Source organism: Bombina bombina, chromosome 1 (assembly GCF_027579735.1).
Source record: "Bombina bombina isolate aBomBom1 chromosome 1, aBomBom1.pri, whole genome shotgun sequence".
NCBI classification, from domain to species: domain Eukaryota; kingdom Metazoa; phylum Chordata; class Amphibia; order Anura; family Bombinatoridae; genus Bombina; species Bombina bombina.
In genome coordinates, this window is record NC_069499.1 from 1,431,452,178 (window position 1) to 1,431,467,550 (window position 15,373).

The following is a 15,373-nucleotide window of genomic DNA, read 5'->3' on the forward strand; positions in this document are numbered from 1 at the left end:
TGAGTGCAAAAAGTGAGCATGTACTTACCAGGAATTGCACCCACTCTGCTGTGACTTGCCCCTGCAGACATGACTGCTTCTAGTAGAGAGCCCATCTAGTGCTGTGTATGCCGCCGCAGAGAATCACTGTAAGGATTATCTCAACAAACCAACAGGAGGAGGCTAAGCTTGTGACTAACTTCTTCACCGAGAGTAATTGTGTCAATAACTTAACTCCAATCTTCCCTCTTTGTTCCAGTTTTCAGAGGGAAAAATGTGCCTTAAATTGGTTTAAGGACTCCTCTTAATAAAGTATCTAGAGCACCTCAATTCTTCACCCACCTCCTAGGAGGAAAAGATTAGACTGGTTTACCAGAGAGGTCGGAGGGATTGAGTTATCTTTTAGTTTTGGGATTCTCTCTCTCTTCCTAGTGTCTAGGAGTTCAATCCCAGGAGTAATGACTCATGGAATCTTACAACCTTATGAAATTATATATATATATATATATATATATATATATATATATATATATATATATATATATATATATATATAGTGTAATGCTTTATTTTAAAATGTTTTAGATATGTTTTGTGATTTTTTTTTAACCCTTACACTTTACGTTAGGTCACAAGTCTTGCTAATTCTTTTAGAGCTATTTGGGCTTTCCCTAGTGCATAACCCATAACTTTCAACTTGTAATATCAGCTCTATTTAGCGTGGTTGTAATACCATAGAAAGTAATGGGAGTGCTAGATCGATGTTGGCCACGTTAAACCTTCTCTGGTAAATCTGATTTTCCATGGGTTTAATATCAAGTTGCGTGCTAATGTTAGGGAGTCCAGCAGTAATGCTTATTGTTACTCATGCTATGATTAGCTCACCACTTGTAATCTGGCCCAGAGAAGGGAGTAGATTTTATTGGCCTGCTTAACCATTGGCCAGGCTCTGCTAAGCTTCCAAGAAGTCTTAGGTGAACCCAATTGCTAAATTGATAAGGGGTTAGACCTTTGGGACTTGGATTGTTAAAAGGAAAGAAATCGGCCTCAAGGGTTGCTTTTACTTTTGGACTTCTTGTTCTTTAGTAAGAACATTCCTTTACCACCAGTGACTGTAGCAATAATACCCACTGTGCTTTTTAGAACCATAAGGCTTGTCTCACAAATACAGCTATAGTAGCACTCTATAGTAGCAGTACTATACTACTATAGTACTATAGTAGCAGTATTGATGCAGTGTTCTCCCCAGGACCTTTTTAATGGGAGACACCAACCATAACGCACAGTGTACTACCCGAGAGTGGTACCCGTCATTATATGGTGTAAAATTGCTAGATTTTAGCGCGGGTGAAATGGGAGGGGCTGCGTTACAATTTTCTGGTGTTACTGGTGGACACTAAAGCAAGTTGTGCTATTCATAAGGCCAAATATGTAAAACTATAAAGTGTCCAAACTGCATAAATAAAATGTAATATACTTACATATCAGCACCTTCCTCTACCATGCTTACCACAATTGCAGGAGACTGCATCCAGTAAATATGCCCATCCAAGGCAGTGCAATCATAGTACCAAGGATATTACAAGGAACAGCATACAGTAGACCAGTGGATTAACAAATGAATCCACACGATTATGGGAAAGTATAGGGATTAAAGTTCTGGAACGTTGGGGTGTTTTTGCCATCTCCTAATTAAAGGGACACTAAACCCAAAAATTTTCTTTCATGATTCAAGTAGAGAATACAATTTTAAACAACATTCTAATTTACTTCTATTATCTAATTTGCTTCATCCTTTAGATATCCGTTGTTGAAAAAATTGCAATGCACATGGGAGAGCCAATCACACGAGGCATCTATGCGCAGTAACCAATCAGCAGCTACTGAGCATATCTAGATATGCTTTTCAGCAAAGTATATCAAGAGAATGAAGCAAATTAGATAATAGAAGTAAATTAGAAAGTTGTTTAAAATTACATGCTCTGTCTAAATCATGAAAGAAAAAATTGGGGTTTCATGTCCCTTTAACTGGAGTGTAATCCCATATTTAATTACTGTCCTTTAACAAACACTCCCTTTTAGCAGTTGCACAGAGCTGCATTTCATTTGAACTGCTGCTCCTTCAGCTGCTGTGTTAATTTCAAACAATTACCACTAAAGCCTTCTATAACTTTGAATATGATTATTCAAAATCCATTAACATTACTGGCAGGAAAGCCTTGATTAAGATCTTGCCCCCTGAATTTTATTTTTCAATAAAAGGGGTTAAAATCAAAACTGCATTATCTATCATTTAAAGAGTGAAATAAACCCTTGATTACTCATGTGTCACTATAGACTTTGGTAATCAAGGCACCATTAACTGCATTTTTATTTTATGTTTTACAATCAAGGGGTTACATTAGCATTGATATTTAATACCTTACCTTCATCATAGTAGAACAGTTTCATGGTTAAACAGACATCATTTGGCAAAGGGCCTAGGTTTTGCATGAGGACATATAATTTTCGGATGAGCAATATGCTTGCTTTCTTTACATCCAAGCAGACTGAGCTTGAACTGCTTTTATTACTAAACAAAAGAAATGGGGAAAAAACATAAAAAGCTCTTACTTACATTTTTTTTTTTAAATAATCAAAGTTTTTTATTTAAGGTATTTAGTAATACAACATTCTTGTCATGTCATCAGAAATACTATTTCTACAGTACAAAAACAATACTCTGTACAGAATGGCAAATACAAAATACATAAAGTAACCTCTGGGATCATACATCTAAATACAAAGATAACACTCCAGAGAATTACCCAAGAATTAGTTAGCTGAACAAATGAAAAGTATTATAATAGCCATTCTTAATCCAATTTGATACCTTAGATTTTTACTATGCTTATCGAGATGTCTGTGGTACCTCTGTGTCAGGATATACTGCCTGGTAGGGTGGTACTTTAATCTGGCATGCTTAGAGTAATAACAAACTATATGAGAGGCACTATTCTATATTATAACAAAACTTTTTAATTCTCTGGCCTATGTTCCTCACATAATTAGAGGGTCACTATTGGACCATGTTATACTATTACTATAAGCAAGAGGAATTATAATAACAATGGCCACTCTTGGGCCTTAGCAAAATTAGATATACTTAATAGTGAAGTAAAAGAGTTCTAAATAAATTTAAATACGATGTATAGTAGTATAAAGAGATATTATCATAGCATTTTAATGTGAAAAAGGATATAATGCTTAGCTAACAACAATATTATGTGAGTATAATTAACCCAACAGCACCAAGTTAAATATGGTGTCTTTATGGACCAGTCTCGAGAAAGCTCATAGGTATGCGAAAAGGACTCAAAAGGATTATGGTTAAAACGAATAGAGAGACACTTAGGAGGTATTTATCTAGGCTTGTCATATTATATTATCGGTACCATTGTGTCACTTAGGGCCTACATGTAGTGATTTACAGGGTCAAACATATTGCTCCTGACATAGGGGGGTAGTTATCAAGCCGTCTACTTTTCTGACTTCGCCGGCCCAATACGCTCGCCTACCTTCGCCGCCGCGGACCTTGAATACGTTCGCCTAAGTTATCAAAAAAAGCTGTCAAAAAGCCGCAGGGCGATGAGCAGCGGACTGTGAGAATTATCACTAATCCGATCTCGCTGCCCTTCGGCTTTTTCCCAGCTTTATTGCTAGCCTGTCACTAAGCACCCACACTAAACTACACTGTTCTATCCCTATACCGGCGCCCCCGGAGCCCCCCGCAGCTCAATAAAGTTACTAACCCCTAAACCGCCGCTCCTAGACCCTGCCGCAACTCTTATAAATGTATTAACCCCTAAACCGCCGCTCCTAGACCCTGCCGCAACTCTTATAAATGTATTAACCCCTAAACCGCCGCTCCCGGACACCGCTGCCACCTACAGTATACCTAGTAACCCCTATCCTGCCCCCCCTACACCGTCGCCCTCTATAATAAAATTATTAACCCCTATCCTGCTGATCCCGCACCTCGCCGCAACTAAATAGTTTAACCCCTAAATCGCCGCTCCCTGAACCCGCCGCAACCTATATTAAACCTATTAACCCCTATCCTGCCCCCTACACCGTCGTCACCTATAATAAATTTATTAACCCCTATCCTGCCCCCCCTACACCGTCGTCACCTATAATAAATGTATTAACCCCTATCCTGCCCCCCACTACACCGCCGCCACTGTAATAAAATTATTAACCCCTAAACCTAAGTCTAACCCTAACGCCCCCCTAACTTAAATATTAATTAAATAAATCTAAATAATATTTTTATTATTAACTAAATTAATCCTATTTAAAACTAAATACTTACCTTTAAAATAAACCCTAATATAGCTACAATATAAATAATAATTATATTCTAGCTATCTTAGGATTTATTTTTATTTTACAGGCAACTTTCAATTTATTTTAACTAGGTACAATAGCTATTAAATAGTTATTAACTATTTAATAGCTTACCTAGCTAAAATAAACTGAAATTTACCTGTAAAATAAATCCTAACCTAAGTTATAATTACACCTAACACTACTCTATACTTTAATAAATTATTCCTATTTAAAACTAAATACTTACCTGTAAAATAAACCCTAAGATAGCTACAATATAAATAATAATTATATTGTAGCTATCTTAGGATTTATATTTATTTTACAGGTAACTTTGTATTTATTTTAGCTAGGTAGAATAGTTATTAAATAGTTATTAACTATTTAATAACTACCTAGCTAAAAGAAATACAAAATTACCTGTAAAATAAATCCTTACCTAAGTTACAATTAAACCTAATACTACACTATCATTAAATTAATTAAATAAACTACCTACAAATAACTACAATTAAATACAATTACATAAACTAACTAAAGTACAAAAAATAAAAAAAGCTAAGTTACAAAAAATAAAAAAATAAGTTACAAACATTTTAAAAATATTACAACAATTTTAAGCTAATTACACCTAATCTAAGCCCCCTAGCAAAAGTAGTGAGAATGTGCCGCACTTGTGTGCGGAACATCTGGAGTGACGTAAGAATCGATCTGTGTCGGACTGAGTCCGGCGGATCGAAGCATACGTCACTAAATTCTACTTTAGCCGGTCTCGAGCCTTCGATAACTAAGGCGAATCAGCCTCGCCACAAATACGCTGTGGAATTCCAGCGTATTTGAGGTTGACGGCTTGATAACTACCCCCCATAATGGTTACTGTCCCTAAGCAATAAATGTTAGTATGTTCCATATACCGCAGCCTGTAAAGAAAAGGCTAGGAGAGTATATATGCCGCTACTTAATCTGCAATTATAGTGTTTCTTATATCAGACCCAGATGATGCTATTGGTTCAATTTGGAAAAGGTATTAGGTATGCAGGGGAAGAAGTTGAACAGTTGGGACCTGTAAAATGATATCTGTTATTGTGTCAAGCTCTCAGAGATAAGGGTGCAAATGAGTGAGGGCACTTCATGTTGTTCCACTAGAGCTCTGTAACAATAGGTTCAATGATATTACTCTCCTGTCCCACTGCCCTGGCCGCAGGCAGTAGGACTGAGTCAAAGGGGGAGGACCCCCAATAGCATCCACTATCTTATAAATAGCACTCTAATGACTAGCCCCGAACAACAATCTATTTCTAAGAGCTGTTTCAGATGTAGAAGTAGGTCAATCCAAACTATCCAGAGCAACCCAGCCATCGTAATGGGGTGCTACAAAAGAGTTCCCAATTATTATTGTATTAATACAGAAATATATCTGAGAGTAATATGCATATATACCAATAATGAAGCTAAACTGTTTCAGGGCTGCTATTTAAAGCTGTGTTAACAGTAAGCGGCACAGTTCAAATAATCAAGATTAAAAAAAGGATATATATAATCTACAGATCCACAGGCTGTTCAGGCGCCAGTCAGCAAACAGGTGTTACAGTAATATACTCCTCTACGGAAATCCAATTAGAACATGTCCTCAGAATTTAACATACAGTATAACTGCTAATTAAACTTTTAGCTCATAGGTCTGTCCGCTCTAACAATATATAATGAAATAAGTGTGTACTACTTCTGTATATATCCTGTCAAGGAGTGCTGGTCTTCTTTAATTTATATAATCATGCTTGAGGAAAACAATATGCATATATCCAAATAATGAATCTAAACTTTTTCAGGACAGCTATACGTTAGAGTCACAGTTAAAAGAATCAAGAGTAAACAGGATATAAATTAACTGCAGACCCGCATGTTGTTCTAGGGCTTGTCAGAAACCAGGTTTTAGTTCACCAATACAAGTATGTGGGTAACCTCCACCCGGGTCCCATAATAGATCCCCAACAAGCAACAATGTTCAAATCCACCTTCGCAGAAGAACAGCCCATATCACAGACGCTGGATTGCAACTGCTTTGTTGCTTCAGGCTGCCAGGTCATTTCACGAGCGACGGGAGATGAGAGCCAGATGGAGATGCTACACAAGGACGGTTCGGCTTCTTGTGTGGTTTAATGGGTAAGTGGCGATCTTCTTTCAGGGAGATGTGTTCTTCGGGTTTAAGGTCGCTATCAAGCTTAGTAGTGTAGAAAGCTTGTATCCTCTGTGACGAGGAGGAATCAGTGTCTATCTTGCTTGTCTCCTGTGCGGCCGTATGGACCCATCTCGGATTCTCCTGCTTGTCAGACTTCCCCTGAGCAGCCTGGGGTATAGTTATATGTTCCCTTGTGTAAGTAGCGAAGAATGCACATCTGACCTCTGATGTGAGCAGTGCCGCATGGGCATCCACCCGTTCCATTAGCACGGCAATCAGGTCTCTGAGGTCAGTCGCCATGACATTTATAGACAATTTGTTCAGGTCTCATCACTTGTATTGGAACATTGGTGTTAGCTATTAATGATTAAATGCTAAGAATGATAGCAGATTAACACTGCTTTACTCGATTACTTAGGTAACCGAGGGGGGTAAAATGAAGGTGTAGTGATGTTGCGGCCTATATCCTCGACTAGTCCGGTTAGGATCCAGCAAGTGCAAAGTGAAAAAGAGGGTATTCTTCATCTCCATGTCTTCTCCTTAGCTGATTTATTAAGTTGCATAGAAGGATGTCAGGTTAGTGAGGAGAAAAACAACAAGTTATTGTGGTGGCTTGAGGAGCTTCTCAATTTTGCTGCTAATCATGGCCGTTGTCAGGACACGCCCCACTTACATTTTATTTTATTTCCCCCAAATTTAAACAAATTCCTTCCATGTCATCAAAAGCAGACTACTGTTTCATTGTAAATAGAAAAGCTGTAAAATGCACATAGAAGGTTACAATAAAATGTTGAATGCTTACACAAAACTGTAATTTTTTTAGCCAAATTTATTCTTATAGAAGTGCACACACATTAAGATCTAGATTTGCATATATGTTAGTGTGTTGCATTTTCAAAGGAAGAAATCTTGGCTTCGAGAAAAATTGCAGAATGCAGATTGTGGAGACTATGGGCTATTGTGCATATTTCAAGCTGAGAGTAAATTGTTTGGGCGTGAGCGAAAGCCGATGCGTGATAACTTCAGGAATTTGAATATTACAATTTGAATATTACAAAAAACTTTTTCTACATTAGACTTTAATGGAGCACGCAAACTGAAAAAAAACAAAACACATATCACTCGTGCACTAACCCGACGCTCATTAGACCAACTGCGCTAGTTATGAATATTTTACATTCCAATGTTCTTCACATAGAAGAACATTTTCTATTTATTTTTATATAGATATATATCTATATGAACATTTTTTCCTATGTGAAGAACATTGGAATGAAAAATATTTAATGCTGAAAAAAATTGTCATTTCTGCGTTACAACAGCACCGCAGCCATTACAAGTCTTGTCAGTATAACCTGTAACGCGTCAGTCTCGCACACGAAAAAATTACGTTTTTTTAAGGGACTTCCGTAGCGCATCCATTACAAGTTTTGCGTTTTGGCTAAAAAGCTTGTGTTACACCCTATAACGACAAGATCCGTAATGCCATCTGAGGACAGTAGTTATGAGTTTTACACTACAAAACTGTACATAAAACTCATAACTAAAGTGTTAAGAAGTACACTAACACCCATAAACTACCTATTAACCCCTAAACCGAGGCCCTCCTGCATTGCAAATACTATATTAAAGTTATTAACCCCTAATCTGCCGCTCCCGACATCGCCACCACTAATAAAAATTATTAACCCCTATTACGCCTCTCCCTGACGTCGCCACCACTATAATGTTATTAACCCCTAAACCACCGCCCTCCCGCATCGCAAAAACTATTTAAATATTATTAACCCCTAATATGCCGTCCGCCCACATCGCCCCCCACTATACTAAAGTTATTAACCCCTAATTCTGCCGCCACTATAATAAACCTATTAATCTCTAAACCGCAAGCCCCCCACAACGAAATATACTAAATAAACCTATTAACCCCTTAACCAAAATCCCCCCACATCACAATAAACTCATTTAAACTAGTAACCCCTAAACCTAACACCCCCCTACCTTTATATTAAAATTACAATTTCCCTATCTTAAATTAAATTAAAACTTAACTGTCAAATTAAAAAAACGAAGTTTAAACTAACAATTACACTAATATAACTATTAAACTAAAATTACAACAACTACCAATTAAATAAACTATATTACACATTAAAAAATCCCAACACTACTCTAAAAATTACAAACTATCTAATAACAAAAAATTAAAAAGACTAAATTACAATAAATAACAAACACTAAATTATGAAAAATAAACGAAATTATCAAAAATAAAAAAGAATTACACCTAATCTAAAAGCCCTATAAAAATTTAAAAAAAAACACCCAAAAAAAAAAGAAAAACCTAGCCTACAATTAACTACCAATAGCCCTTAAAATGGCCTTTTGTAGGACATTGCCCTAAGTTAAACAGCTCTTTTTACCTGTAAAAAAATACAACCCCCCCCAACAGTAAAACCCGCCACCCAACCAACCCCCCAAAATAAAAAAACCTAACTCTGAAAAAACGTAAGCTACCCATTGCCCTGAAAAGGGGATTTGTATGGACAATGCCCTTAAAAGGGCATTTAGCTCTTTTGCATTGCCCTGAAAAGGGGATTTAGCTCTTTTACAAAAATCCCAAACCCTAAACTAAAAAAAAAACCCACCAAAAATCCTTAAAAAATCCCAACATTAACCCCCGAAGATCCACTGAGTTTCTGTAGTCCCGCTTAAAGGATCTTAATAATAATAATAATCTTTCAGAAACTGTAAGTGGATCTTCGTGGGTTAGTATTAGGATTTTTTAATGTTTTTTGGGTGTTTTTAGGGTTTGGGCTTTTTGTAAAAGAGCTAAATGCCCTTTTCAGGGAAATGCAAAAGAGCTAAATGCTCTTTTAAGGGCAATGCTCATACAAATGCCCTTTTCCGGGCAATGGTTAGATTAGGTTTTTTTTAGATATTTTTTTTTATTTTGTGGGTTTGGGGGGTGGGGGTTTGTAATGTTAGTGGGTCTTTGTAAAAAACTATTTCAGGTAAAAGAGCTGTTTAACTTAGGGCAATGCCCTACAAAAGGGCATTTTAAGGGCTATTGGTAGTTTATTCTAGATTAGATTTTTTATTTTGGGGTGTTTTTTTTTTAAAATGGGTATTAGAATAGGAATCATTTTTGTTATTTTTGATAATTCGTTTTTTAATTTGTGTAATGTTTTTATTTCGTTTTGGGGTGGGTTTTTAATTCTAGATTAGGGGTTAGGCATTTCATAAATGAACTGAATGCCCTTTTAAGGGCAGGAAAAAGACCTGAATGCCCTAAGGGCAATACCCATACAAATGCCCTTTTCAGGGCAATGGGTAGATTAGGTTTTACTTTATTTTTATTTTGTGGATTTGGGGAGTGGGGGTTTGTATACTGTTAGGGGGGTTTGTTTTGTAGCAAAAGAGCTGTTAACTTTAGGGCAATGCAATACAAAAGGCCCTTTTAAGGGCCCATAAAAGACCCTTTTAAAGGCCCTTGGTAGTTTATTATAGCATTTTTATATTGAGGTGTTTTTTGTTTTTTTTAAAACAGGGTATTAGAATAGGAATAATATTTATTGTTTTGGATCATTTCTTTTTTTTATTTTTTGTAATAGTTTTTTTTTTTTTTTTGTAATTTTAGTGTTTTTTATTTTTTGTACCTAGTTAAAATAAATACAAACTTACCTGTGAAATAAAAATAAAACCTAAGCTAGCTACAATATAACTATTAGTTATCTTGTAGATAGCTTAGGTTTTATTTCAAAGGTACGTATTTAGTTTTAAATAGGTATTCTCTAGTTTAGGGGGCGTTAGGGTTAGGTTTAGAGTTACGGTTAGGTTTAGGGGTTTATATAGTTTAATTTAGGTTGTTGCGATGTGGGGCGCTGGTGGTTTAGGGGTTAATAGGCTTATTTAGTGGTAGTGATGTGGGAGATCAGAGGTTTAGGCGTTAACAACTTTATTTAGTGGAGGCGATGTCGGGGAGCAGCGGAATACGGGTTAATATATTAATTGTAGTGTGGGCGATGTTGTAGGGGAATAGGGGGTTAATAACTTTAGTATAGTGGGGGCGATATTGGGAGTGGCAGATTAGGGGTTAATAGCTTTATTTGGGTGACAGCGATATCGGGAGCGGCAGATTAGGGGTTAATAAATTTATGTAGGTGCCGGCGATGTCGGGGTCAGCAGATTGGGTGTGTTTAGATGTGAGGTTTATGTTAGGGTGTTAGGTTTAAACGTATCTTCCCCCCCCCCATAGACATCAATGGGGCTGCATTACGGAGCTTTTCATTCCGCAATCGCAGGTGTTAGGTTTTTTTCTGACACCTTCTCCCTATTGATGTCTATGGGGAAAGTGTGCACGAGCATGTCAAAACAGCGCTTAAATTGTGTGCGGTATGGAGCTCAACGCAGCCATATCGCACGCACAAGCCGGCTGTTTAAAAACTTGTAATGGCTGCGCTATAGCGGGTGAAATAACGCAACTTTTGTTGTGTTCGTTAAATTCCCTATAGCGCCCATAGCTTGTAATCTACCTGATTATTAAAGGGACACTGAACCCAAATGTTTTCTTTCATGATTCAGATAGAGCATGCAATTTTAAGCAACTTTCTAATTTACTCCTATTATCAATTTTTTCGTTCTCTTGCTATCTTTATTTGAAAAAATAAGTACAAAACCCTGGACAGCACTTGTTTATTGGTGGATAAATGTATCCACCAATTAGTAAGAACAACCCAGGTTCACCAAAAATGGTCCGGCATCTAAACTTACATTCTTGCTTTTCAAATAAATATACCAAGAGAATGAAGAACATTTGCTAATATGAGTAAATTAGAAAGTTGCTTAAAACTGCATGCTCTATCTGAATCACAAAAGAAAAAAATTTGGGTTCAGTGTCCCTTTAAATATTAAAAACATAATTTATGCTTACCTGATAAATTCCTTTCTTCTGTAGTGTGGTCAGTCCACGGGTCATCATTACTTCTGGGATATTACTCCTCCCCAACAGGAAGTGCAAGAGGATTCACCCAGCAGAGCTGCATATAGCTCCTCCCCTCTACGTCACTCCCAGTCATTCGACCAAGGACCAACGAGAAAGGAAAAGCCAAGGGTGAAGTGGTGACTGGAGTATAAATTAAAAAATATTTACCTGCCTTAAAAACAGGGCGGGCCGTGGACTGATCACACTACAGAAGAAAGGAATTTATCAGGTAAGCATAAATTATGTTTTCTTCTGTTAAGTGTGATCAGTCCACGGGTCATCATTACTTCTGGGATACCAATACCAAAGCAAAAGTACACGGATGACGGGAGGGAAAGGCAGGCTCTTTATACAGAAGGAACCACTGCCTGAAGAACCTTTCTCCCAAAAATAGCCTCCGATGAAGCAAAAGTGTCAAATTTGTAAAATTTGGAAAAAGTATGAAGCGAAGACCAAGTTGCAGCCTTGCAAATCTGCTCAACAGAGGCCTCATTCTTGAAGGCCCAAGTGGAAGCCACAGCTCTAGTAGAATAAGCTGTAATTCTTTCAGGAGGCTGCTGTCCAGCAGTCTCATAAGCTAAACGAATTATGCTACGAAGCCAAAAAGAAAGAGAGGTAGCAGAAGCTTTTTGACCTCTCCTCTGCCCAGAGTAAACGACAAACAGAGAAGACGTTTGTCGAAATTCCTTAGTTGCCTGTAAGTAAAATTTTAGAGCACGGACTACATCCAGGTTGTGCAGTAGACGTTCCTTCTTCGAAGAAGGATTTGGGCACAAGGAAGGAACAACAATCTCTTGATTGATATTCCTGTTAGTAACTACCTTAGGTAAGAACCCAGGTTTAGTACGCAGAACTACCTTATCCGAATGAAAAATCAAATAAGGAGAATCACAATGTAAGGCTGATAATTCAGAGACTCTTCGAGCCGAGGAAATAGCCATTAAAAATAGAACTTTCCAAGATAACAACTTTATATCAATGGAATGAAGGGGTTCAAACGGAACGCCCTGTAAAACATTAAGAACAAGGTTTAAACTCCATGGTGGAGCAACAGTTTTAAACACAGGCTTAATCCTGGCCAAAGCCTGACAAAAAGCCTGGACGTCAGGAACTTCTGACAGACGTTTGTGTAACAGAATGGACAGAGCTGAGATCTGTCCCTTTAATGAACTAGCAGATAAACCCTTTTCTAAACCTTCTTGTAGAAAAGACAATATCCTAGGAATCCTAACCTTACTCCAAGAGTAACCTTTGGATTCACACCAATATAGGTATTTACGCCATATCTTATGGTAAATCTTTCTGGTAACAGGCTTCCTAGCCTGTATTAAGGTATCAATAACTGACTCAGAAAACCCACGTCTTGATAAAATCAAGCGTTCAATTTCCAAGCAGTCAGCTTCAGAGAAGTTAGATTTTGATGTTTGAAGGGACCCTGTATCAGAAGGTCCTGTTTCAGAGGTAGAGACCAAGGTGGACAGGATGACATGTCCACCAGGTCTGCATACCAAGTCCTGCGTGGCCACGCAGGAGCTATTAGAATCACTGATGCTCTCTCTTGTTTGATTCTGGCAATCAATCGAGGAAGCATCGGGAAGGGTGGAAACACGTAAGCCATCCTGAAGTCCCAAGGTGCTGTCAGGGCATCTATCAGGACTGCTCCTGGATCCCTGGATCTGGACCCGTAACGAGGAAGCTTGGCGTTCTGTCGAGACGCCATGAGATCTATCTCTGGTTTGCCCCAACGTCGAAGTATTTGGGCAAAGACCTCCGGATGGAGTTCCCACTCCCCCGGATGAAAAGTCTGACGACTTAAGAAATCCGCCTCCCAGTTCTCCACTCCCGGGATGTGGATTGCTGACAGGTGGCAAGAGTGAGACTCTGCCCAGCGAATTATCTTTGATACTTCCATCATAGCTAGGGAGCTTCTTGTCCCTCCCTGATGGTTGATGTAAGCTACAGTCGTGATGTTGTCCGACTGAAACCTGATGAACCCCCGAGTTGTCAACTGGGGCCAAGCCAAGAGGGCATTGAGAACTGCTCTCAATTCCAGAATGTTTATTGGCAGGAGACTCTCCTCCTGACTCCATTGTCCCTGAGCCTTCAGAGAATTCCAGACGGCACCCCAACCTAGAAGGCTGGCGTCTGTTGTTACAATTGTCCAGTCTGGTCTGCTGAATGGCATCCCCCTGGACAGATGTGGCCGAGAAAGCCACCATAGAAGAGAATTTCTGGTCTCTTGATCCAGATTCAGAGAAGGGGATAAGTCTGAGTAATCCCCATTCCACTGACTTAGCATGCACAGTTGCAGTGGTCTGAGGTGTAAGCGTGCAAAGGGTACTATGTCCATTGCCGCTACCATTAAGCCGATTACCTCCATGCATTGAGCCACTGACGGGTGTTGAATGGAATGAAGGGTGCGGCAAGCACTTTGAAGTCTTGTTAGCCTGTCCTCTGTAAGGTAAATCTTCATTTCTACAGAATCTATAAGAGTCCCCAGGAAGGGAACTCTTGTGAGTGGAACGAGTGAACTTTTCTTTTCGTTCACCTTCCATCCATGTGACCTTAGAAATGCCAGTACTAACTCTGTATGAGACTTGGCAGTTTGAAAGCTTGAAGCTTGAATCAGAATGTCGTCTAGGTATGGAGCTACCGAGATTCCCCGCGGTCTTAGTACCGCCAGAAGAGCACCCAGAACCTTTGTGAAGATTCTTGGAGCTGTAGCCAATCCGAATGGAAGAGCCACAAACTGGTAATGCCTGTCTAGGAAGGCAAACCTTAGGTACCGGTAATGATCTTTGTGAATCGGTATGTGAAGGTAGGCATCTTTTAAATCTACAGTGGTCATGTACTGACCCTCTTGGATCATAGGTAAAATTGTCCGAATAGTCTCCATCTTGAACGATGGAACTCTTAGGAATTTGTTTAGGATCTTTAAGTCCAGGATTGGTCTGAAAGTTCCTTCTTTTTTGGGAACCACAAACAGATTTGAGTAAAACCCCTGTCCCTGTTCCGATCGTGGAACAGGATGGATTACTCCCATTAACAAGAGCTCTTGTACGCAGCGTAGAAACGCCTCTTTCTTTGTCTGGGTTGTTGACAACCTTGACAGATGAAATCTCTCTCTTGGAGGAGAGTATTTGAAGTCCAGAAGGTATCCCTGAGATATTATCTCTAGCGCCCAGGGATCCTGGACATCTCTTGCCCAAGCCTGGGCGAAGAGAGAAAGTCTGCCCCCCACTAGATCCGATCCCGGATCGGGGGCCCTCAATTCATGCTGTTTTAGGGGCAGCAGCAGGTTTCCTGGTCTGCTTGCCCTTGTTCCAGGACTGGTTAGGTTTCCAGCCTTGTCTGTAGCGAGCAACGGCTCCTTCCTGTTTTGGTGCAGAGGAAGTTGATGCTGCTCCAGCTTTGAAATTACGAAAGGAACGAAAATTAGACTGTCTAGCCTTAGCTTTGGCTTTGTCCTGAGGCAGGGCATGGCCTTTACCTCCTGTAATGTCAGCGATAATCTCTTTCAACTCGGGCCCGAATAAGGTCTGCCCTTTGAAAGGTATATTAAGCAATTTAGACTTAGAAGTAACATCAGCTGACCAGGATTTTAGCCACAGCGCCCTGCGTGCCTGAATGGCGAATCCTGAATTCTTCGCCGTAAGTTTAGTAAGATGTACTACGGCCTCCGAAATGAATGAATTAGCTAGTTTAAGGACTCTAAGCCTGTCCGTAATGTCGTCCAGAGTAGCTGAACTAATGTTCTCTTCCAGAGACTCAATCCAGAATGCCGCTGCAGCCGTGATCGGCGCAATGCATGCAAGGGGTTGCAATATAAAACCTTGTTGAACAAACATTTTCTTAAGGTA

At 39.0% G+C, this 15,373-nt stretch overlaps 1 protein-coding gene across 1 annotated transcript in view; it reads right to left on the reverse strand.

Annotated features, from left to right (window-relative positions):
• HORMAD1 (HORMA domain containing 1) overlaps positions 1-15,373 on the reverse strand; it is a 328,194-nt gene that overhangs the window by 166,334 nt on the left and 146,487 nt on the right. The window contains exon 8 of the mRNA XM_053719987.1: positions 2,406-2,551. Within this exon, the coding sequence (XP_053575962.1) occupies positions 2,406-2,551 (146 nt within the window). The remainder of the gene's footprint in view (positions 1-2,405; positions 2,552-15,373) is intronic.